Raw genomic sequence first — 23,000 nt, forward strand, 5'->3', positions numbered from 1 at the left:
CAGCCTCACGTGACCACCTAGAATTTGCAGAAATCACACTACTGAATTTCAAAAGCAATCAATCAAGAAACTTCCTTCTGGGTTATTTTTTTTGGGGGGTGGGCTTCTGGACATTCTGACCCCAGCCCCTTTTAGCGATGTCATTGCTCCACCTACTGTGGCTGCTAACCATTTAATAATAAAAGGGCGGCCCAGTCTAGCCAGTGGCAGAGAACCAATGCCCAAAAATTAAGGATGGCACCATGTCATGTCGCTCTTCTTTATAAAGGATTTCTTAGCCAAAAAGGTCTGCTATGCTTTTTGAATAGATTCTTAGTAAAATCCATTCCATGGGGGAAAAGCACCTTCTTTGCCTTCTCTGCCATTGGGTAGGTGGGACGGGCCTTCTGATTTAGTTTGCAATTCGGGCAGTCAGCGGCCACAGTGACATCACAAAAGTAGGTGGGGTCAAAAACTGAGATTCACTTTTCCGTGACCATAGCAGCCGCTATTCCCCTTCCCTTGATGCTCCTCACCTCTCGTATGTCTGGCACCATCTGCAATCGGCCCTCTGTCCCAGCAAATTTGCCATCCATGTGTCCGTTGACGTCACCCGAGCGCTGAGTCCCCAGTGTCACATTCTTGGCTCGCAGCAACTTCTGCAGCAAGAGGTGGCCAGCTTCAGTGCGGGTGAGGCTGTTACTGTTAGTGGACACAACAGCAGTGGCAACAGCAGCTCCTTGTGGCACAGGTTCCCCAGTTGCTTCCCGCTTGACTGGCTGGGGACCACTCATCAGCGCACACTGCGCCACTTCTTCCTTGGGTTCCTGTTTGATACAAACAAGGGGAGGGTCTCCTGATAGGGGCAAAACTCTTCCTGCGACTAAGGAAGCTAGCTTCCCCGCCTGCCCCTTGACTGCTACTGGCTCTGTGGGCACTTTGGTGGGGCGCTCTAAGTCTCTGAGGCTACCAGGACCAAGAGCTGTTTCCTTTGTGTTTGCAATGAAAGACGCTGGGTCAGGGGAGAATAGGGGACTGGGAGTGGTGGGCTGGTGTTTCTGGCTGGGGGTTGGCTGCTGTTCGGGGCTTTTAGCCAGGAGCAAAGGGGATGGTCTCTTTGGCTCTGACAGGCCAGGCTGATGCTGTGGTAGAGAGACCATGCCAGCAACGCTCAAGGGAGCAGGAAGCCTTGGTGCCCCCTGCTGGTGAGGACTGCTGGCAACCTGCTGGTTCACTGGGACCTTCTGCTGCTCGGCGGACACAGCAAACCCCTGCTCTGGACGAATCTGGAATACAGCAAGAGGGGGCTGCCTTGGGATCTGCTGTCCCACGTTGCTGGGAAGGGGAAGCTGTGGAGCAGCTGGCCGGCCCTGGTCAAGCGATACTTGTGCCTGCACCGGATAAGGGCTGGCTTGCCGCAACGCTTGGTTCTGCTGCAGCAAGTTCTGCTGATGCCGCTGCATCAGCAGAGCCTGCAACTGCTGTTGCTGCTGAGGAGTGAGGTTCCGGAACTGTGGATTTTTAGAGATGACTCCCTGAAGCTGAGCCCGGATCTGACCCATTACAGGGCTGGCCAGGATGTTTTGGCCTTGGGGTGATGGCTGTGGGACTATCATGCCTTGCTGCTGCTGCTGCTGCTGCTGCAACGACATCGTCAGCCCAGGTGTTTTGGAAGTTCCAGCTGGGCTTTGAAGGCGCTGCTGCTGCTGCTGCTGGAGAGCAAGCTGGCCTGATAAGCCTTTGGAAGCTTGTTCCAGGTTTTGGCCCACAATCCTTTGCTGCGGGGCCATTGCATTCTGCCCTTGGCTTTGCTGCTCCATTTGCTGGTTGAGCAAGTGGGGAGGCTGAGTGGTATCTCGGTGCTGCTGCTGCTGATGGTGGTGGTGTTGTTGCTGGGGAGACACCTCTTGCTGCAGGACACCATCCATAGCTGGGTGGGCCCGCAGGGGCTGCTGCAGGTGGTTGCTTTGCTGCTGTAGGTTACTGTTTTGCTGCTGTTGCTGCATCTGTAGCTGCAGAGGGCCCAACAGGCTCTGCTGTTGAGAGTCCAGGAGAAGCTGCTGTGCTTGGCCCGTATCAGCTGGCTGCTTCTGGGGCTCCCCATGCTGCTGGAGCATCAGCTGAGAGGACTGCTCTTGCAGAGGGGCTCCGTGGCTGGGCATCCCTTGCTGCTCAGGGGCATTCATCTGCCCTCCCAGCTCCTGACCTCCTAAATGGGGCCGAAGTTGCTGCTGCAGTACACCACCTGCTCCCTCCTGGGGAAGCACACTGGGGCCTTCTGGCCCTCCCTGCTGTTCTTTCACAGCCAAGCCCTGCTGCTGCTGCTGCTGCTGTGCTGGCAGGGCTGACTGCATTCCCTGACTTGAGTGCAGCGGCTGGTTCAGAGACCCATGCTGCGCAAAGTGCTGGATAGGCTCGGCAGCTATTCCCTGCCCTTGGCTCAGGGCACCTGGTTGAGTGGCCTGGCCCAACATTCCTGGCTGTGTGTCCTGTCCCTGGCTGAGGAGTGCCTGGTGCTGGGCTATAGAATTCTGCTGCTGCTGCTGCTGCTGCTGCTGGCCCAGCAAATTCCTCTGCTGGCCAAGGAGCCCTGCCTGATGTGGTGGCGGCGGCGGCGGCGGCTGCTGCTGCTGAGGAGACAAAAGAAGCCGATGCCCCATCATCCCTTGAGTCTGCTGGGCCAGCTGCTGGGGACAACCCAGGGCCCGATGTTGCTGAGGAGTCAGTAGCATTGGCCTCTGGGCAGCCTGATGGCCTAACACACCCTGATGCTGCTGCAGCATGGAGTGCCCTAGTATAACTTGCTGCTGCTGCTGCTGCTGCGGAGAGAGTTGCTGGACCACAGCTCCTGGCTGGCTGTTCAGCAGCCCTTGTTGCTTAGGCAGCAGGTTCTGGTTTGGCTGTGGCGTGGGTGGCGGTGGCGGCGGCTGACCCATCAAACCAGACTGGCTTATTGTGCTTTGTGGTTGCTGCTGCTGCTGCTGCTGCACAGACACCTGTCCCATCAGGCCTTGCTGCTGCTGCTGCTGCTGCATGGTCATTTGTCCCAAGAGGTTCTGCTGCTGTAGCTTCTGGGCCAGCTGCAACCTGTGCTGCTGCTGCTGCTGCAGCTGTCTCTCCTGTAACAGGCGACTGCCAGGAAAGAAACTACTGGCAGTGGTGGGCCCAGATGGCGGTGGCAATGGCGGCTGCTGCTGGCTCATGAACGGCAGGCCCTGCTGCACCGCCAGGGGCGCAGCCTGTGGGAGGCGCAGGCCCCCTGCCTGACCTGGCAGGCCCTGTGTCCCCTGCGGGAGGCCGTGAGCAGAAAGCAGCTGGCCAGGGAGCTTGGTCATGAGGCGAGGGCTTTGGGAGGGGCTGAGGGCCATGACGGTGGAGGTCTGCTGCTGGTGCTGCTGCTGCTTGTTGCGGTATTCGGCCATGAGGTTGGTGTGCTCCTTCTGCTGTTTCCGGACCTGTTGAGTAGGAAAGAGAATGTCAGGAGGAATCCTGCTGCTCATCTTCTCTTCCCCAGGAGAGGGCAACTTTGCTCTGAAGGGTCAAGGACAGAGACTTACACCTCTCTGAGCCCTAATCTCCTCCCTGCAAATATACCATCTCCGCCTGTTTCTCCACCTAGCAATTGCCCCAGTTCGCTATGCAATTTCCCCCTCCCTGTTCTCACTGGACATCTCAATCTGTTCAAGCTCCCACTCTTCCTCTTTTAGTGCCACTCACTCCAGAAGAGACAACAAGTTAACTATCAGGTTACTCTTGTTCTGTTTCCGTAGTCGGTGATCATCATTTATGATAATTTATCCAGAGTTTAAATTGCACAGAGAGCTCTGGTTATTGGGTGAACTAAAATACAAATGAATAAATAATCCAGGGCCTGCTAATATTGTACACATGTGCACACACACACACACACATGCACATGTGCAACTTTCTTGGTCAAATTAAGAACTGTGTGTACATAGAGATCCAATACTATCCAAGCTTGCTTGGATAACATACCTGATCCAGCTGCTTTTGGATCTTGCTTTGTTGCTCAGTTACTAGCTTGAGCTTCTCAGCATCAGCCTCAGGGAACTCACGGCCAGCCTTTTTAGCTGTCCGCTGCTTGGCACACAGTGCCTTGCGGGACTTGCGGTGCACCCCGATTTGCTCCTCCAGCACCTTTAGCTGCATCTGGAGAAGCTGCTGGGTGTGGAAAAGCCACTCTTCATACTGACGCTGATCAGCCTCATCTGGAGGTGAGAACAGGAGACGGTGAATTTGGTAGCTGGAGAGCCATGCCTACGAATCATACCTTGCACAGGAGAAAAGCACTAACATCTGCAGCAAGTCAAGACTGAACACTGCAGGAAGCAGTACAGGATACGCACTTCTGATATTTGTTTGATATCAAAGTCTTCAGTCTCTATTTCAGATTCTATTTTTTTTTTTTGGTGCAAGGAACAGCAAGGAACACGGATAAAGAAAAAGCACTGAGCAAACGTGAGTGGGATGAGTATCTCAAGGTCAGAAAGAAGGAACACAAAAACTATGAACATACTGTATTGTCTGCTGCTGCCGCCTCCATCACCCTAATGTTACTGAGTCACAAGATACATTATAGCAAGCCTTGATTAAAACATGGTTTCTTGAATAAGTCATAATGACCTGGTTTACACGGTGCATTAAGTGATACACCCTGGCTACCAAGCTACAATGACTGGCTTCACACATCCTGCTAAGCCAAAACTCAGCAAACCACATTACTGCACAGTGCAATGTGACAGTCCAGTTTGAGTGCAAGCCGTTCTCCTGTTCAGGCATATCTGTGGGTAGCTAAGGCGCCCCAGAAATGTCACAAATTCGTAGCTGCCCTTAAAAATACTTGTTTGTACTGGCAAACAAACTACTTATTCCATAGTGCTACAGAAGACAGACATCTCTCCCCCATTTCTTATTAGGCCAACTAGCATCCAGTAAGTGCTTTAGAAAGTTACTGGATCTATCAATTGCATGTAGAGTAAAAAAGAAAATATGACTGAATTACAGAAGTCATTTTCAAGGTTACAGATTATTTCTCAGCAGACTTGAGCCAGTTTTGAAAAATATTCACAGCCTGCTTTCATGCCAATTGAGGACACAATACATAACAATGAAGGTTAGGAACTATGCTTCCAAACAGTTCCCTATTTTCTCTTTAGCATATACTAAGTCCAGTTTGGTCCATTACTTCAGAACTCATAAATTTCCCAGAAGACGGCTCTGCTGAGAACTTATGTGGGACCTTGAAAACGACTTCCTTGATTATTCCTGAGGATGGCGTCCACCCACACCTTGCTTGTCTTTCTATGAACAGCTGAAAGGACATGGATGCCTACTTTTAACACAACAAACCAATACAAAATAATGACGACGACGACGATGGTGATGTTGCTGCTAGCCTTTTGTCTCAACCTTCCACAAGAATGAACAGAAGTATTTATATAGCACAGAAATAGTGTTTGGAACCAGAAAGCAGTAGTTATTCCAGATTAAGCAGTCCAAAATGACCTCGGCACATAATTGTATTGCATGCAAGATGAGCAAGAAGGGACTGTCAAGAAAAGCTCCACCACGCAGAACCCAGCCTGGACTGCCAGCTACTCACTGATGACGCCTTGAGCAAAAGTTGGAGGGTTTGGACGAGCCTGTGCTGGATCACTGTTCCGCTCCTGGAAAGAATTTTAAATTACAAGAACTACATGCAGTCTTACTTACTTTATTTATATTTTACAGTAGTCATTTCATTTACACCCAAACCACCTCAAGATGGGATACACAAAGCCCTCCCTTCTCCAATTCTCCTCCATACTTTCTTCCCTGAGACAGAGTAACTTAATAAACCTTCATGGCCAAAAATGAACTTGAATCTGGGTTTCCCCAGTCCCAGTCCAGCACTGTAATCGCTATGACACATGGGGTCCCTTACAGGGAGGGCCACTTTTCTCTGCACCTGCTATTCACCCAGTGGTGAGCTAAACCCTTTTCCCCATGGCCAACTCTCCCCAAACCTACCAACAGAAAGTTGGGAAATGCAGACCTCCCATTGCCTGCCAGTCACTGCTCACCTGTCCTCCAGGTATCGGTAAAATGTGGTTTGTCATTTCAGATGAAGACGAGGCTCCAGATAACCTCTGAGCCAGCAAGGAGACTTGTTGCCTGGAAGGAGGAAGGATGCAGGGCAGGGAGAGGGTTGGAAGACACCACATAAATACAATGACTACAGTCTAGGACCGGATGGACAACCTCTGCCCCTCTGTACGTTTCTGGACTGCCATTCCCATCTTGCTTCCCTGATTACATTATTGTCTGGGGCGAATGGCAGCTAGATTTCAGCAAAATCCAGAGTTCATCCCTGAACTAGGAAACAGAGCGTTTAGATTTTAAGACACAGTGTTTCAAAGTAAGCCTCCCCAAACAAAGAAACAAGCTTTGTTTTCAAAATTCAGTATGACTTCATAATTTTTGGTGGTGATCCCAGCCATGCCTTTGATTTTTATATGGATTGGAATATCCTACCCAAAATGTGTTTATGTTTTAATTGTAAGCCATCCAGAGTCACAAATGTGAATCGAATAAATAAATAAAAAATATATAATTTCTCAAATAGTAACAGAAAATCATCAGAGATTTATGGACTCTGAATATATTATCAAGGAGATTTGGTTTTTTTAATTTTGTAAGTCATTATATCTACTATTAGAGAACCATGTTTCTTCTTTAATGTAGATTTAGAAACTTTCTTGACATTTGATTATGTGATACAGCTAGTCTCCGCTTAATGACCACAATTGAGACCAGAACTTTGGTTGCTAAGCAAAGCGGTCATTAAGCGAATCTGACCCAATTTTATTACCTTTTTTGCAGCAGCCATTACGCAAATCACCGCAGTTGTTAAGCGAACCATGTGGTCGTTAAGCAAATCATGTGGTTCCTCATTGATTTTGCTTGCCAGAAGCCAGCCAGAAAGGTCAAAAATGGCGATCACATGACAACAGGATGCTGCAATGGTCATAAATGCGAACCAGTTGCCAAGCACCCAAATTGTGATCATGTGACTATGGGGACACTGCGATGGTCGTAACTGTGAGCACCAGTTGTCTGTTTTTTCAGCACTGTTGTATGTCTGAACCGTCACTAAACAAATGGTTAAGTGATACACACACACACACATATAAATGATCGTTTTCCTCATTTTAATTCTTTTTATTTAGTAGTTTGTTGACTAGCATTTTTATTATTTTTCATAAATTTGTTTTCCCTTTTTTGTTTTTTGTTTTTTAATTTCTTTCTGTAAAATTTGTTAAGTGAAATAAAAACACCTTATTTTTTGAAAAAAAATAGACTAGGAGTGGGGGACAAATGGCATGTTGACTTTTTATGTTTTCATCATTGTAATGAAAGGGTCTCACAGCCAGAAAGCCACCTTCTTTGACTTCAGAACATTAATGTTACTTTATCTCTTCTAGCAGACCAGTAATCAAAAGAAACTTAGCTACTTATGCTAGAGCGGCCCTTCTCAACTTGTTCTGCAGCACAGCACTCAAAATTTCCAGTTTAGGAGGCACCAGACTACTATATCAACTCAGACAGGAGGGCTGGGGCAGATCTATCATCTATCTTTGGCAGTAATGAAAATAAAACTTAGTTATTTGAATTTGGTGATAAAAGTAAGGAACTGTGGAATCCTTGGTGCTCTCCGAGCCTTGTTTTCTTGCAGACGTTTCTTTGCCAGACTGTGTCTGGCAATGAAACATCTGCAAGAAAACAACAAGGCTCGGAGAGCACCAAGGACTCCACATTTCAACCCTGAGCTACAAATATTCGCTTCAAAAAGTAAGGAAGACGCTCAAACCACGTCAAACAACTGCTATCACTGTTACATGGGAATCCTGCCTCAAAACTTTCAGCTCCATCAGTGCCCTAGTCTGTTGCTTACCTATTCATGCCTGGAGCAACCCCAATGCTGCCTTGTGCCATGACCTTCTTGATACCCTTTAGAGCCACCATCTTGGCTTTGGCAATGGGATCCATTATGTCCTCAGTAGCAAATTTATCTAGATCTGTACAAGCACATGGGGATAGGAAGGGGGAGGTATAAACAGAGAGAAAAGAGACCAAGACATGAGGAGGCCATGCACTGCTGTTATCTCAACATTAAAGCATTTGTGATCTAATGCATACTTCACTAAATTGAATAGCTGGTTGACTGGAAAACCACTCCTTGCCAAAGACTTCCTGGAAATATTAAACTCCAATTCTTTACTGCCATTTAGTGATCACCTGGATTTCTATTGCCCATGTATGGTAAACCTAAACAAACCAGCACCAATATACAGTCCACAGTGGCTTCAGGCTATCACTTCTAATATGGGAGTGAACTGAACTCACCACATGACAGCTCCAAGTTCACAGAGAACTAACTCTTCAGAGCTAAGGCCCCAACCATATGGGAAAGGTAAACTTCCTAAGCCTTCTCTTGCTCATACATATAAGTTACACCTAGTTTTCTACCCAGTGATACCCTCACTACAGACAACCAGTTAAGAGTATGTATAGCTATGCCCCATGCAATTTTGATGTGCTTCCCAGATGTATTGCTGCATAGTCCACAGATGGCTGGAACGTCTGGGAACTGCAGCCCCAAGAGATCCAGATTATTTAAATCAGTAATTAGGACTGATAAAATTAAATTAAAGGCTAGGAGTGGCCATTGATTCACTCATATCACATTTAAAATAGAATGTAGACACAAACATATATTGCACTCTTGAACTTTTGTTATTCATATTAAGCTATGAGCTTTTCTTAACAGATTAGCAAAAGGCTGCATTTAAATTTAGATTAGATTTGGCCTGATGAAATGCACTGTCTACTTTTTGAAAAATGCCAACTGATGAGTTCTAATTCTCAGAATGTTTCCCTTCCAGTTAGCCCCTACCAATCAGTAGAACAGCAAATTTTAACATGCAACTAAAGCAGTACTTGCTTAATGACAATTAAGAACTCTAGGTATCCTGGTGAAAACTAAATAAATAGGCTAATACAGTTCCTATACCTGTATCAGGGAAGAAGCTGTTAGCCAGCTGCTGCTGCTGCTGCTGCTGCTGCTGCTGCTGCATCACAATCTGCTGGGGCTTAAGTCCCATCATCTGCTGCTGCTGGACACCTTGCATATTCTTCTGGGCTAAGACCTGCTGTTGGCTCTGTTGGCTATGAGTTGCCTGTATGCCATGCTGAGGGGTAAGCATGTGAGTCTGGTTCTGAGGTACTCCCAGGTGTGCTGCTAGCCCTTGGTTTTGCTGGGGACCAGCCAGACGTTGTTGCTGCTGCTGCATCAGTTGCTGGTTGCCCACCATGCCCTGTGGTCTGGCCACAAGGCTCAACTGAAGCTGTTGCTGAGGGCCTACTAGCTGCCCATCATGAGGTTGGGAAGGGGGAGCAGAATGTGCTAACACAGTGTGGGACTGGAGGTGCTGGGAGCTCCCGGGTATTTGGGCAGACATCTGCTGCTTCTTCTGCAGTTCCTTCTTTTCATGTTCCAGCAGATCTTCAATTAGGAGAGGGAGCTCACTGGCCACCAAGGAGCTTTCCATTTTGTCTAGTTCATCAGCTGGAGAATGCTGCTGACTACTAGTCAGACCCAAGGGCCCTCCATCTAACTCAAACTTTTGCAGGATAGGATTAGTGTTGTTGGGCATTGAGACAGGAATAAGTGATGGACGGGTTTGGGTGCTGTAGAGGACCTTATCTGACATGGAAGTGTGATTGTTGCTGTGGAACTGAGTCATGCCAAGTTGCACTCCACCAGGACTCATGAGATTTTGGCTGGCTTTGATGTTTACTCCTAAGGTAGCAATCATTTTCTCTGTACCTTCAGATTTGACAGGAAGTTTCTCTGCAGTGCTAGTATTAAACTGGCAGGCTGAGGGCTTTAAACAGCCTTCCTCTAGCTTGGGTTTGATATCAGCTGGCAGGCTAGCCATCTTGCTGTCCAGCATGTCACTTTGGGCCTTGAAGGTTGCAAGGAGGGGTGGTGGAGACACCCTTGCAGAAGATGAAGAGGGAACTTGGAGAAGACCAAGCCCCTCTTTCACTTTGGGAACATCATCTCTGGGCATTAATGGTGCCTTCTGTTCACCTGGCTTGCCAGCACCAGCAGAAGGAGCATCTTTGAGGTAGGGACCTACAGAGGGCTCTTTTTTTAGCCGATCCTCACGTTCAGCCTTTTCGTTCGCAGATTCCACCAACCGCAGATGCTCATTGAAGATATCCTTCTTATCTCCAGTGTCCAGTTCTGGGTCTGTATATGCTAGCAAGTCAAACTCATCACCATTTAATAGATCATCAAGGTGTGGGTCATTGGTTTCCAGGTTATCCAGGTTGTCAAGATCATCATCACCCTTGGCAACATCTGGATCAAGGCTTAAGTTGGCCAAGTCATCATCATCTTCAACAAGGTCCTTGTGAGAATCAAACTCATCATCTAAATCCGGTTCCACTGGGACCTCGCAAGCTAATGGCCTACTCACCAGACCTAGCTGATTCTTGCCAGTGGCTGGGGTAGCGTCAATGTTGGTTGAGGTGAGGGGAACATCTTTAGGGACAGATGAAGAGGGTGTTCGGGCTGGGATATGTCGCACCTCCATATTGCCAGGAGGCAATATCAACTGGGGAATGGCCTTGGCATGAGAGTGATGATTATTGCTCATCTCTGAACCCTGAAGGGAGGATGAAATAGGGATCTTCTGTGTTTGTATTCCTTGGCTTCCCAGGACAGGGGCCTGCACAGGCATAATGGAAGCTTTCAAAGCCTGATTGGTGTTGTCATTTCCAGGCAAGAAGAATCTGGGTCGAGCCTGTAGATTCTGTTGAACAAAGGGAGGGCCAGCTCCACTTCCTAGCACTCCCTTTGGGATGTTGTGCCGTAACTCAATGAACTGGGCTCCCAGTGGGCCAGATGAAGTCTGAAACTGTTCACTGGGACCAGGCAGGCGTGGAACCAGGCCTCCCAAAGTCTGGCGACCTACGTCTTGGGTGGGGGGCTGTGGGAAGCGTGAAGAAATTGGGAGACGCATGGATGCTGCTTGTTGCTGCTGCTGCCATATCTGCTGCTGTGCAGGTGGAGTTTGGAAGACACTGCGGGCATAAAATGGCTGTGCAGCTGCTGTCACTGATGGCCTGAAAAATGAGAAATTTTAAAAAGTGGGTTAGGTAGCCTGCTACCATTCATCCTGAGGTGGCAAGCTACCTTTTATAACTTGTTTTTTTTATGGCTGGCAACATACAGTAATGATGCCAATAGGAAGAAATCTTCAAAAATAGGGGACTGAGTCCCTCTGTCCCCTATTTATAAGGATTTTGCATTTTGTTTAATGCAGCTGAAGACTCATTTACTGTATGTAATTTCCTGCAGAAAAACTGGTTTACCACCAAACTTCAGCACTGCAGCCTTGGGGACCCCTCAACACCACAAAATAATGCTTGGATGTGGCCCACCCACTGACCACTCTTACCTGAAGCAACAGTTTGCCAGGCCTATCCTGTTTCATCTGGGGAAGACCCATAAATAACGGTCAAATTAATGATCTACTCAGAGAGAAATTCTTATCCGACATACAAATACTCTTACAGGCACCTGAGAAGCCTGTCGTGAAGCAGCAAATGGCCTGCATTCTGCCACTTTGCCAACCAAGTGCTACTATGTGCATTCTGAAGTATTTTTGGTCTCTTCTGGACTACTTAAAATTCCCAAATACTTGTGTTAATATATCCTAATTCTCAATTTTTGGCAAATTTTGTACCCTCATTAAAAAAAAAGATCAGAAAAATTCAACCCTACCCATTCCAGTGCTGTTACTTCATCTGCCAATCCCCCTGTAGCACTTGGAAAGGCAGGAAGTTGCTGATGACCTTTGGTGACCCAGGATGGGGGTTGTGCATCTATCCTAGTGCTCCTTAATCTTTCAGTATCTTTCAATACTGTCCTTCGGGACCGGCTGCGAGGGTTAGGAGTGGGAGGCACTGAGCTCCAGTGGTTCACCTCCTTCCTTAGCGGTTGGTTCCAGTTGGTGTTGACAGGGGAGAGAGATCGCATCCGCAGCTCTACACGTGTGGGGTGCCTCAGGGCTTGACGATCTCCCCTCTCCTGTTCAACATCTACATGAATGTTCTGGGTGAGTCAACTGCCATTTCAGGGTTCGGTATCATCAGTATGCTGATGATACCCAGCAATACATCTCAACTCTGAGTGGCACAGGTGTACTTGTTGATGTATGGACCCAGTATATGGAGGCTGTTCAGGCTTGGATGGGGCAGAACAGGCTTCAGCAAAATCATAACAAAACTGAGTGGCTGTAGCTGTTTGGACCCCCAGGGCCAGGGATGTTACCATCATTGGTCTTGGATGGGGTCGCACTTCCTTATTCAAGACTGGTGTGCAACTTGGGGGTCCTTCTGGATTCACAGCTGCTGTTTGGGCCACCCACATTTGGGGATATTTCATGTCTTACCTCGGATGGGGTGGTACTTCCCCATTCACAGGTGGTGTACAACTTGGGGGTCTTCCTGGACTCACAGCTTCTGCTCAATGAGCAGGTGGCAGCTGTGGCCAGGAAGGCCTTTGCACAGCTACATCTGGTGTGCCAGTTGTGCCCTTTCCTAGATCAGGGGGCCCCTCAGATGGTCCCTTCTGCCCTGGTCACCTCATCATTGACTACTGCAATGCACTCTACATGGGGCTGCCCTTGAAGCTCCAACCTGTCCAGAATACAGTGGGGTGAGAAGTAATGGACATGCCTCGGTATGCCCATGTAACATCTCTGCTTCGTGAGCTGCAATGGTTGCCTGTTTCTTTTGGGTGCGATTCAAGGTGCTGGTTATCATTTATAAAGTCCTACTTGACATAGGGCCTGGTTACTTGAGGGGCTACTTATCTCCCATAGTATCTGCCTGAATGATTCCTATCTGACAGGATTGGCATGCTCTGGGTTCCTTCAGTTAAACAATGCCATCTATCAGGGCCCTGGAAGTGTACCTTCTCTGTCGCAGTGCCTGCCTTATGGAATGAGGTTCCCCCCAAGATCCAAATGGCCCCCACCCTGCTAGTGTTTCGAAGGGGCCCAAAGTCCTGGATCTTTACCCAGGCCTTTGGTGGGGTTGACTGAAGCCTCCTTTTAACTTAGGTTGTTTTGTTTTCACCCAGTTCGTTATTCTGCCATCTCCACTCCCTTCTGTCATGTTTTTGTTATTGTCATGTTTTTCATGTTTTAAATCATTTGTAAATCACCCAGGGTTGCTGAGAGTTGGGTGGCATATAAATTTAACACAAACAAACAAACATATAATATGCAATGCTTGCTTCTGCTACTCAAAATCATAATTTTATCACTGAATTTCTGTGCCTTGGGGAGTGCAAAAATGCAGGTGGAGTGAGTCACACCCTGCACAATACCTCCTCTTGGCCAGAAAGAGAATTCTACCAATCAATAATTTGCCTCGTTCCTTCTGTTCATCTTGCTGTTGTGACGATCAGCTTTTCTAACACCAGCTAGAGCCTTACCTGCCATTGATATCCATGGCAGAGGGTGTTGCTGCTGGAGGTGGCCGGGCCAGTCGTTCATCCTGCATGTAAGGCGCCTGTACCATGACACCACTGGGCAGTTTGCTGCCTCCTGGGGTGCTCCCCAGGCTGCCAAATAGTCCCTTGTCCTATGGAAAGGAAGAGTCAACACGCAAGATTGTTACTGTCTGACAGAACTGTATGAGTTCTACATTATGGAAAAATACTTTCAGGAAAGCCATAATGTACAAAGTTTAGTGCAATAAGGGCCATCACTCAATTCCATCCATTTAAACATTTATCTTACCAGACCTAAAATAACTATAGGTTTAAACCATCAGGGCAATGTCAAATTTTTAAACACCAGACCTAACAGCACACATAAAAGGTTATACACATAGCACATTATAAAGCAGATTTAGACCAGGTCAGGCCCCTGGTACTGTCTGTTCCAGAACGTCAAAAAGAGGACCTCTTTGAACGGAACCCTTTCAATGATGTATCAAAAGCTGAATGGAAAGTCAGATTCCACAATTCACAGGGCAGTTGAACCTGGGCCCTCTCTGTGGAAATAGGCCCACCTGTGGTGATGGGTAAGGAGTCATGCTGCGATTGATCTGCTCAAAGGCTGGCCCAGCACTCTCGGCATTCCAGGAGGCCTGAACGCTGGTGGCTGCAGCTGCTGCACTCTCTTTTTCTTGCCTCAGGTTATTCCTCTGGATCTGCTGACGGATAAGCAACTCCCGGAGCCTCTGGCGCTGGTAGAGTACCAAAGTAACAGGGCACAGACAGTTATGAATGCCTTGTGCTCAGAAACAAATCTGCCTCTAAGCAAATCTGCCTTTCTCTCCTCCTTCAGGACACACATCGTTCTTCACTACCCTCCTTCACCTCATTGGATGCACTCAGATACTAGGCCTGGAAGACCGCCATTAAGGCCCTTCCTGCCTATCAGTCCACCTGCTATAGTTCCCATTAGGTTTAGCTACGCTAAAGTCCAACTCCCCTGGTACAACCCCCCAATGCAATCAACTCACTTGGCGCTGTTTTTCCATCTCCGTCTGGGTGGTGCTGCTGCCAATGGCCCCCTCCTGGCCAGCTGTCAGTTCTTGCAGCTCCCTACTGGGGGGTCCTATTGTCCCCTCCTCCCTCTTGTCATTTGAGGGCACGCCTCCTCGTGGCAGGAAGGACAAAGCACCATCTTGCTGTGAAGGTGGCTGCTGGGGCAGCACCGACGGAGGTCGCAGTGGGGAGACCGTGTAGGAGTCTGGGGTATTCTTGCTTGGGCCCAGGGGGCTCCCAGCCTGGTGGAAGCCCGGTGAAGAAACATAGCTTGTGCTTTGTGGTTTGCCAGGAGCAAAATGGCTGTTGACCCCTTGGGAAGGAGAACTCTTGACTGGCTCATTGGGAGGGAAGGTGAACCGCATCTGCGGCTGAGCACCGGGAAAGACACTGGCGCCAGGGGAGCGAATAAATGGAGACTGCTGGCTGGCCTTTGGGTGGGACTCAGAGGAGGGTGGCCCTGTTGAGAAACTCCCAACTGACAGGGTGTTGTGGGAGACAGGCATCGGCTTGAAGCCAGCATCTGGAATTTGAGCTCGAGGGGGCTTGTGCAGTGGGGCAAAGGGGTCCCGGGACTGGGGCCGGGAGGGAGGTCGGGAGTAGGGGTCAGGGGACTGAAAGCGAGGAGTGACAGGAGACTGGCAGAATGCTTCATTGGAGAGCGGGCGGGGAGTGAGAGGGGACTGGGAGCTGGACTGAGACTGTGGGCTGGCAGGTATACGTGAGAAGGGGTCAGAAGGCAGTGAGCGAGGAGGCAAAACGCAGCAGGCCTCTGGGGGTGGGGGTGCAGGCTGAGGCCTTGGGGTCAGCGGGGGCTGGGCATAGGGATCTGGGTAAGGCGACTGCCTGTAGAGGTCAGCCTGGCTGGGTGGGGAAGCAGCCAGAGGGTGAGGATCTGGGGGCCGATGCCCTAAGCCTGGGCTTTGCGGCTCCACCTGGGACTGGCGTGGGGTGAGTGGGGCTTTAAAAACATCAGGGGCCTTCATTTCACTGGAGGGGTGAGTGCTGGAAGGGGAGTTGCTATAGCTGGAGCTGTAACTAGGAGAGCTGATCGCTGGACCGGTGTCCTCCTTCTTGACCTCCAATCCTTTCTTCTGCTGCTCCCCAAAGGGTGGCGGGGAAAGCATAAGTGCCGCTCGCTGAGGGCTTCCAGGCACAGACAAGTTTTCCAAGGATCCACTGGGGCAGCGGGGCTTAAGGAAGGGGTCCGGGGTAGAGGGCTGGTGCCTTGGGGTTCCAGGTGGGGTGGGCTGCAACTCCCCAGTTTGTGGGGCTGGACGAGGGTTTGGTAGGAGTGGAGATTGTCCAGAGGAGGCGGAAGAGGAAGAGACAAAGCCACCAGGCACTGTAGGACTCTGGCCCACCAAGGAGGGGGAAGGGAAACCTGGATCTGGTGGGGGGCAAGCAGAGGCCATGCCATAGGGCTCGTGCAAAGGCACTTGCACTGGGGGCTGGGCACTGGTGGCAGAAGCAGGAAGCTTGAGGAAGAGCTCATTGGGCGACTCAACGCCTGACCCACTTGGCAAAGCTGCAGCATGATTGATGTAGTGAGGCTGCCCCGATGCTGAGGCAGCAGAGGAAGGAGGCGGCAATGGCTGTGTGGCACCAGACAGCACCCCCTGCTGGGATGGTATGCGCAGATGAAGTGTGGGGCGGTCTGGCCTTCGTAGCACCTCCACTTTGGTCTGCTTGCTGATCTGGCTCTCAGCTTGCTGTGAAAAAGGGAGAAGAAAGTGCCCCAGAAGCACACTGTCAAAGGCTTCGTCAGTGCCAGAAGAGCACACACAAAGGCAAAACGTGCACAGTTTAAAGTTGAATGGGAAGGGGACATGAGGTGTTTCCTAGGGAGGGAGGAGAGGAAGCATATCTGAGTGGCCCTTGGAAACCCCTGAGGCGCTGTCACTGTCAGCGGTTTCCGCGTTTTAGATAAACGGGAGCCTCTTTGTCTTTGCATAAACTGCTCACTCCTTATTTGGGACATTTGTATCCTGCTTCCAAAACAAGAGAACAAATTAAACATAAAATTTAAAATTTAAAAATCTCAAAGTTCTGTGAAAAAGTATTTGCCTTTCAAGGTTTTCTCAATTTTTACATGTCTTTACCGTAAAACATTGTCAGAGGTTCCTGTGCATGCTATAGATACATAAAAGGGGTCTGAATGAATAAATAACCTTTTGATACTGGCTTCATTTACTTCATAAACAAAGTAATCCAACATGGAATAAGCCTGTGTGAAAAACGAATGGCCTCCACCCCGTAAATTCAGGAACTGGCTGACCCCACCCCAGCCCCCTTAGCTTCTGTAACTGCAACCAAATACATCTTGAAACTGGGGGTCAATCTTTCACATGGTGCATAGGAATGTTGCCCCACTCTTTCAGGGCAAACTACTTCAAATCAATGTTCTGAGGGTTTTCGCACATGAACTGTTCTTTTTAAGTCCTGTCAAAATGTTTCTATGGGGCTGAGTTGGCCATTCCCAAACACTGCATTTCCTCATCATCCATTATCTTGCCTGCACATTTGGGATTACTGTCTTACTGCATGATCCGCTTGTGCTTCAGATGACAGATTATCTGATATCCTCCTGTAGAATTTTACAATACAAAAAAGAATTCACGCTTCCTTCAATGATGGCAAGTTATCCAGGCCCTGAGAAACCCCCAATGGGCACTGCCATCTCCATGCTTGAGAATTGGTATGAGGTTCTCATTGGGAAATGCAGCATTTGGTTTCCACAGACCTAACAACACCCTCATTGCCCCCAAAGTTCCACTTCTGAAACATCCATAAACATTCCTCCAACAGGCTGGAGGGCCACCTTGTGCTTTTGGCAAACTTTAGACAAACATCAATGTTCTTCATACTGAGCAGTAGCTTCCACCTGGCTACTCTCCTATGACTCCCATTACCTACTGCTTTTCTGCTGGTGGAATCATGAATGCTGACTTTAATCAAGACAATCGCAGCTTGTAGATCTCTAGATGCTATTCTGTGTTCTCTGCAACTTCCTGAACAATTTTTCACTGCATTCTAGGAGTGGTTTTGACAGAAGATTCATTATTGGTCTAAATTTTTCTCCATTTCAAGGCAGTGAGTCCAATTGCCAATTTGTGGCACTCCCAAGCTTTAGAAATGGTTTTGCAAGCTCCTCTAAACTGATAAGCATTAGTGAATTTTTTACAGAGCTCTTCAGAAATATGTTCTCAGCTGAGCGTGCTGTGTCTCCAAAACTCTATTGAGAATTTCACTGTGATGAGTGGCACTAGAATGTGTGATATAGATATATAGATTATTTTAAAAAATTATATATATTGTTATATAGATGGCTCTCCAAAACCTAATTTTTAATGAAGTACTCACACAACTGGCCACAGTTCTCCCTTTAGTTTAACTGACTGAACTGAAGAATGTGCACGTATGTTCCTGTGATTACTTTATCACACTGGCACATTACATTTGGGGTGACTTTGGTTTTGAAAGAAATTTTAAAAAGCCTAACTCTGGTGTTCACTCAGATTCCTTACATGTATTAATATGATCTATATGAAACATTTACAGTTGTAATCGAAATTATTCAACCCCCATTGCAAATCAGGTTGATCGTCAAAATGTACAGGCTTTCAGCTGTTTGCAATGAACAAAGCAAACAAAAGCAATTGAAATAGCTCAACACAACAAATGTTTCAAGTGGTGTCCCCAAATTCAACTGAAAATGCAACTTATAATGACTTCTCCAGTCTGAGAATTATTCAACCTCTTCATGGCAGGCATCTTCAGTACTTAGTAGAGCACCCTTTTGCTGTTATGACCTGCTGCAAACGAGATGCATAGCCAGACACCAGCTTCTGGCAGTGTTCCTGAGGAATCGTGGCCCATTCCTCATGAGCAGTGGCCTCCAGTTCAGTAATATTCTTGGGTTTGCGTGCTGCAACCGCCTTCTTCAAATCCCACCAGAGATTTTATATAGGGTTCAAGTCAGGTGACTGTGATGGCCACTGTAGAATCTTCCAGGACTACTTCTGCATCCAAGCCTTAGTGGAATTTGAGGTATGCTTGGGATCATTGTCCTGTTGGAAGGTCCAATGACGCCCAAGCTTCAGCTTCCTTACAGACGGCATGACATTTTCTCCTAGGATTTCCTGATACTTCAATGAATCCATCGTGCCGTCCACACGCTGCAGGTTTCCAGTGCCAGAGGATGCAAAGCAGCCCCAGAGCATCACTGAGCCACCACCATGCTTAACAGTAGGCAGTGTTCTTTTCAGCATATGCTTCATTCTTCTTCCTCCAGACATACCGCTGATCCATCGGGCTGAAAAGTTCCAGTTTTGTTTCATCGCTCCATAGAACAGAATCCCAAAACTTCTGTGGATTATTTATATGATTTTGAGCATATTGGAGCCGACTTTTCTTGTGCTTTGGGTCAGTAGTGGTGTATGTCCTGGGGTTCTGGCATGGAAACCTTCTGTGTTTAGTACGCGCCTTACTGTGCTCACTGAAACCTCAGTGCCTGTTACCACCGTCTTGCTGCAGGTCTTTTGCAGTCACTCGAGGGTTTCTCTCCACCTGCCTGCTCAGAAATCTGGTTGCAGCCACTGACAGCTTCCTTTTTCTGCCCCGTCCAAGCAGAGTCATCACTGTTCCTTTAACTTTGAACTTGCGAACTATGCTTCCAATGGTGTCTCTAGGAACATTCAGTGCCTTTGCTATCTTTTTGTATCCTGTTCCTTGTTTGTGAAGGGCGATGATCTCTTCTCTTACCTTTCTGGACCATTCTTTTGACTTAGCCATACTTTATGTCTAACTTGCACTCAAACATGACACTCAACAAACCCCTAGCCACTTCAGGTATTTCATGTGTTCCAGCTCAAACACACCTAGTGCAACTAATGAAGCCCTTGATTCGTTGCATCAGGTGTGCTTGAGACAACACCTGTTTTGCATACTGTATGTGTGCTGTTGTGACGGATTCTATTCAGGGGTTGAATAATTTTGAGACTGGAGAAGTCATTATAAGTTGCATTTTCAGTTGAATTTGGGACACCACTTGAAGCACTTGTTGTGTTGAGCTATTTCAATTGCTTTTGTTTGCTTTGTTCATTGCAAACAGCTGAAAGCCTGTACATTTTGACAATCAGCCTGATTTGCAATGGGGGTTGAATAATTTCAATTATAATATTCCATACAAAAATATACAAAACTTTCAAAAATCTGAAAGGAGGTGAATATTTTTTCACAGAACTGTATATAAAAAAATTAATATAAAGTGAAGCCACCCAAAAAGTGCATCATTATACATCCAGGGGAAGCCATGGAAGATGGGGATATTTGGAACAAAGCCTCAGATGATGGTGTTAAGAAATAATTTAGATTAATAGGGAAGGAAAGTCCTTCTGCCTCTAAATTTGGTTCATATGTACTGAAAAAAAGGGTTCAGCTTTTCTAGGCAGAGAATGACATACAACCTTGGCAGGAACAGGTTCCACATACTATGACAGCAGGTACCGGGGCACGTCAGGGCTAGCTTCCCAAAAAGAACTTCCCTGCCCTGGTCTCAACCTGTCCCAATTCATTTTTTTTTTAATTGTCTTGCCTACCTTCTGCACCTTGTTGATGCGGTGGGCTGCCCGGTTATCTTTGGCCTTTTGCTGTCAGAGAAATAAATATAAGATGAGAAAAGGAAAGAAAAATATCTCCCCCCCCACACTCCAAAGTCACCCAGTGTTCTCTCCTTATGCTACTAAGTCACATAATTATTACTTTCAAATCATTAAAATTAATAGGTGTGTGTAATATAAAATATATGATTGACTAGTGATACTGGCTATCAATTCAGAACACTTGAAAAAAAGAAAAAGCTAAAATATTTTTGTCTCTAAGCTTTTATTTATTTTTCTAGTCGCTCTAAAACATGATGTCCTAACAGCCAGGAACCACGCTGAGACGAGGAGTAGGTCTCTAGTGTTTTATTACTGCTACATTAGACAGAAAATCCTAACAAACTGAAGCAGCGTGGGAAAAACCCAGACCAATAAACCCCAAAAGTTAAGGTGGGTTTGATCTGTGTCTCTTTGAATGGCTGCTTAACTCCTCAGTAATACGCATGCGTTTTCCGCCCTGGATAGGGGCCCCCTCCTGCTCACCATCAGTACTCATGACACATATACTTTTAAGTATGTAGCATCCTTCTGGGATCCAAAATGACTTGTCAAAAGAATGGTTTAATGTTTTAAAAGTCGTATGTCTGTTTGCATCTACACAAAGTCAGACAAAACTGAATAGGTATTGTAGCAGAGGAGGGCAGCAGGGGCTATCTCCTCTAACCCCAGTTTCTCTGCCATGGTTGGTGCAGCAGACATTCAACACAGGAAAAAAAAAGGATTCCTGAGCAGTTGTTGCACACCTAAGCAAATGACAGAGGCTACAGCTATCCTCAGGACAAGAAAGGACTTGAGAAGGTGACAGTGCAAAACTGCTCTGCTCTGGGTGTGCAGAAGCAGGGGAGCCATCCAAGAAATACTAGGAGGCTGCACAAAATACCAGGCATGATAGAACACGAGAGGTCTTGCCATTTCCACAGAGCCGAATAGCTTTGGCTACCATCATAACAGAAGAAGACCTCGTTAGAAATCTCTTTCGGCAGGCCAGTCAGGCTACAAAGACCCTTGGACTACTAGATGATTACAGTTTGAAGAAACTGCCTTTGTTTCAAATTCTTCATGTTAACTGGGTCCCTCTGGCTCCTCTGAGTGAAACACTGTCCCCAGGATTTATAGGTTGCCTGCCCACTCTCTTAATTTATTAGCAATCTCATCTTCCGAGTGTGGATCTCAGCATAAGCTATCTGCTCACAAGCAGGAGTGGGATCACCCGATCCAGGGCAACCAGGATTGAGAAGTACAAAAAAAGGTATGCTGACAATTAGGAGAAAACAGAATAGGGTGTATGAAAGAGCGGGTGGCTGAACACAAACACTCTACAGTACAACATTCTGTAGCGGTTGTGCTAACAACGTAGGAGTTACACTGATAAAAGGACACCGAGAGCGTATACACTCTCCCCTTAAGAAATCTGATGAATTCTGTTAAATATAAGAGAAAAAAAAATTAACTAATTTTTAAAAGCCATACAAGACATCAAATGCTGAACTCATATTTACATGGGCCACTTACCAAATAAGGAGCTTTGTCTGGAGCTGGCACCTTTCGCCAAAGCTTCATGATCTGCTTGCAACGGCTAGACCAGTCTGGAAGGGGAAAAACAACAACAATAACAACAACAACAACTGAAATGAAATGAAATGAAATGAAAACACCCATATGCCAAGGCCAGTTAGTTTTGTCCAGGGATTCTACAAAAACATTTTATAATAAGGCCAAGGTTGGACGTAGGAGTCTACTTAGGGAAAGATTCACTCTGTTCCACCCAGGTAACAGAATTCTATTATTATTGCAGCACATCTGCCTAGTCAGTATCTCCATGATCTCTGCTTATTCAACCCATGTATCTCCCAATGGATTTGTTAAATTCATCTCAGGAAACAAGAACAGCCAACCCTTTTTGTCAACCTGAGAATACTACAGGATACAGCATCGCCTAGTATCCCTCAACATTGATCATACTCAGCAACATCTGGAGAACAACAAATTCTGTATCCTGCTACAGGCAGATAATAGACTATGTCAGTTTTCCGCAATCAGTGCCTTCCAGATGTGTTGGATTTTTAACTGCCATAATGGTACTAGAAGCTCAACATATCTGGAAAGCAACACATGCCAGAACATTGCATAAGAAAGTACAATGAAAAAGACAAATGAGGTTTCAGAACCACTATCTCTTAGTAGCAGTCATAATGGTAACACAAGGATTCAGCAGTGAGACAAACAGTAGAATTTGTTTCACAGATTATGAGAAGCACTTAGAAGCGTCCATGAAATGGGAAATCTTTTGTTTTGAACCTGGAACGATTTGTTAACTTCCAGAGATTTTGCCAAACTAATTTTACATCAACTGAAACCCAGAACACTTTGGTTGTTTCAGATTTCAGAAAAAACAGATCTGAACAAGTCCAGCAGGGCTAGGTGGTTGCACAACACACAGCCAACCCCCCTCCCACCACTCCACAGTTCCAAACATATCATGGTCTGCCTGCCCCTGCTGATCTTTCTTGTGCCCTCCCTCCATCCCCTCAGCTGCTACCACCAATATCCCAGAACACCATATCCCACAGGCCTGCCTCCTCAATCTTCCCAGCACTTTCCCTGTCCTCCCTCCCCGCCTCTGCACAGCCATCAATGTCCATGGCTTCTTCCCAAACCCCACTTCTCCCCCAACCATTTCTGACCAAAATATCCAAAACCAGCTGTTCTGAGCATATTCC

The 23,000-nt window shown here is 47.2% G+C and overlaps 1 protein-coding gene across 1 annotated transcript in view; it reads right to left on the bottom strand.

The window, feature by feature from the left end:
• Positions 1 to 23,000, bottom strand: part of KMT2D (lysine methyltransferase 2D) — an 82,799-nt gene that overhangs the window by 22,695 nt on the left and 37,104 nt on the right. Inside the window, exons 30-40 of the mRNA XM_063293532.1 lie at positions 21,793 to 21,866; positions 20,218 to 20,268; positions 14,593 to 16,329; positions 14,137 to 14,313; positions 13,556 to 13,704; positions 9,053 to 11,175; positions 7,934 to 8,057; positions 6,063 to 6,153; positions 5,603 to 5,666; positions 3,976 to 4,208; positions 516 to 3,434 (exon numbers count right to left, since the gene is read on the bottom strand). Of these exons, the coding sequence (XP_063149602.1) occupies positions 516 to 3,434; positions 3,976 to 4,208; positions 5,603 to 5,666; positions 6,063 to 6,153; positions 7,934 to 8,057; positions 9,053 to 11,175; positions 13,556 to 13,704; positions 14,137 to 14,313; positions 14,593 to 16,329; positions 20,218 to 20,268; positions 21,793 to 21,866 (7,742 nt within the window). The remainder of the gene's footprint in view (positions 1 to 515; positions 3,435 to 3,975; positions 4,209 to 5,602; positions 5,667 to 6,062; positions 6,154 to 7,933; positions 8,058 to 9,052; positions 11,176 to 13,555; positions 13,705 to 14,136; positions 14,314 to 14,592; positions 16,330 to 20,217; positions 20,269 to 21,792; positions 21,867 to 23,000) is intronic.

The sequence above is a fragment of the Candoia aspera genome, chromosome 2 (assembly GCF_035149785.1).
Source record: "Candoia aspera isolate rCanAsp1 chromosome 2, rCanAsp1.hap2, whole genome shotgun sequence".
NCBI lineage: Eukaryota > Metazoa > Chordata > Lepidosauria > Squamata > Boidae > Candoia > Candoia aspera.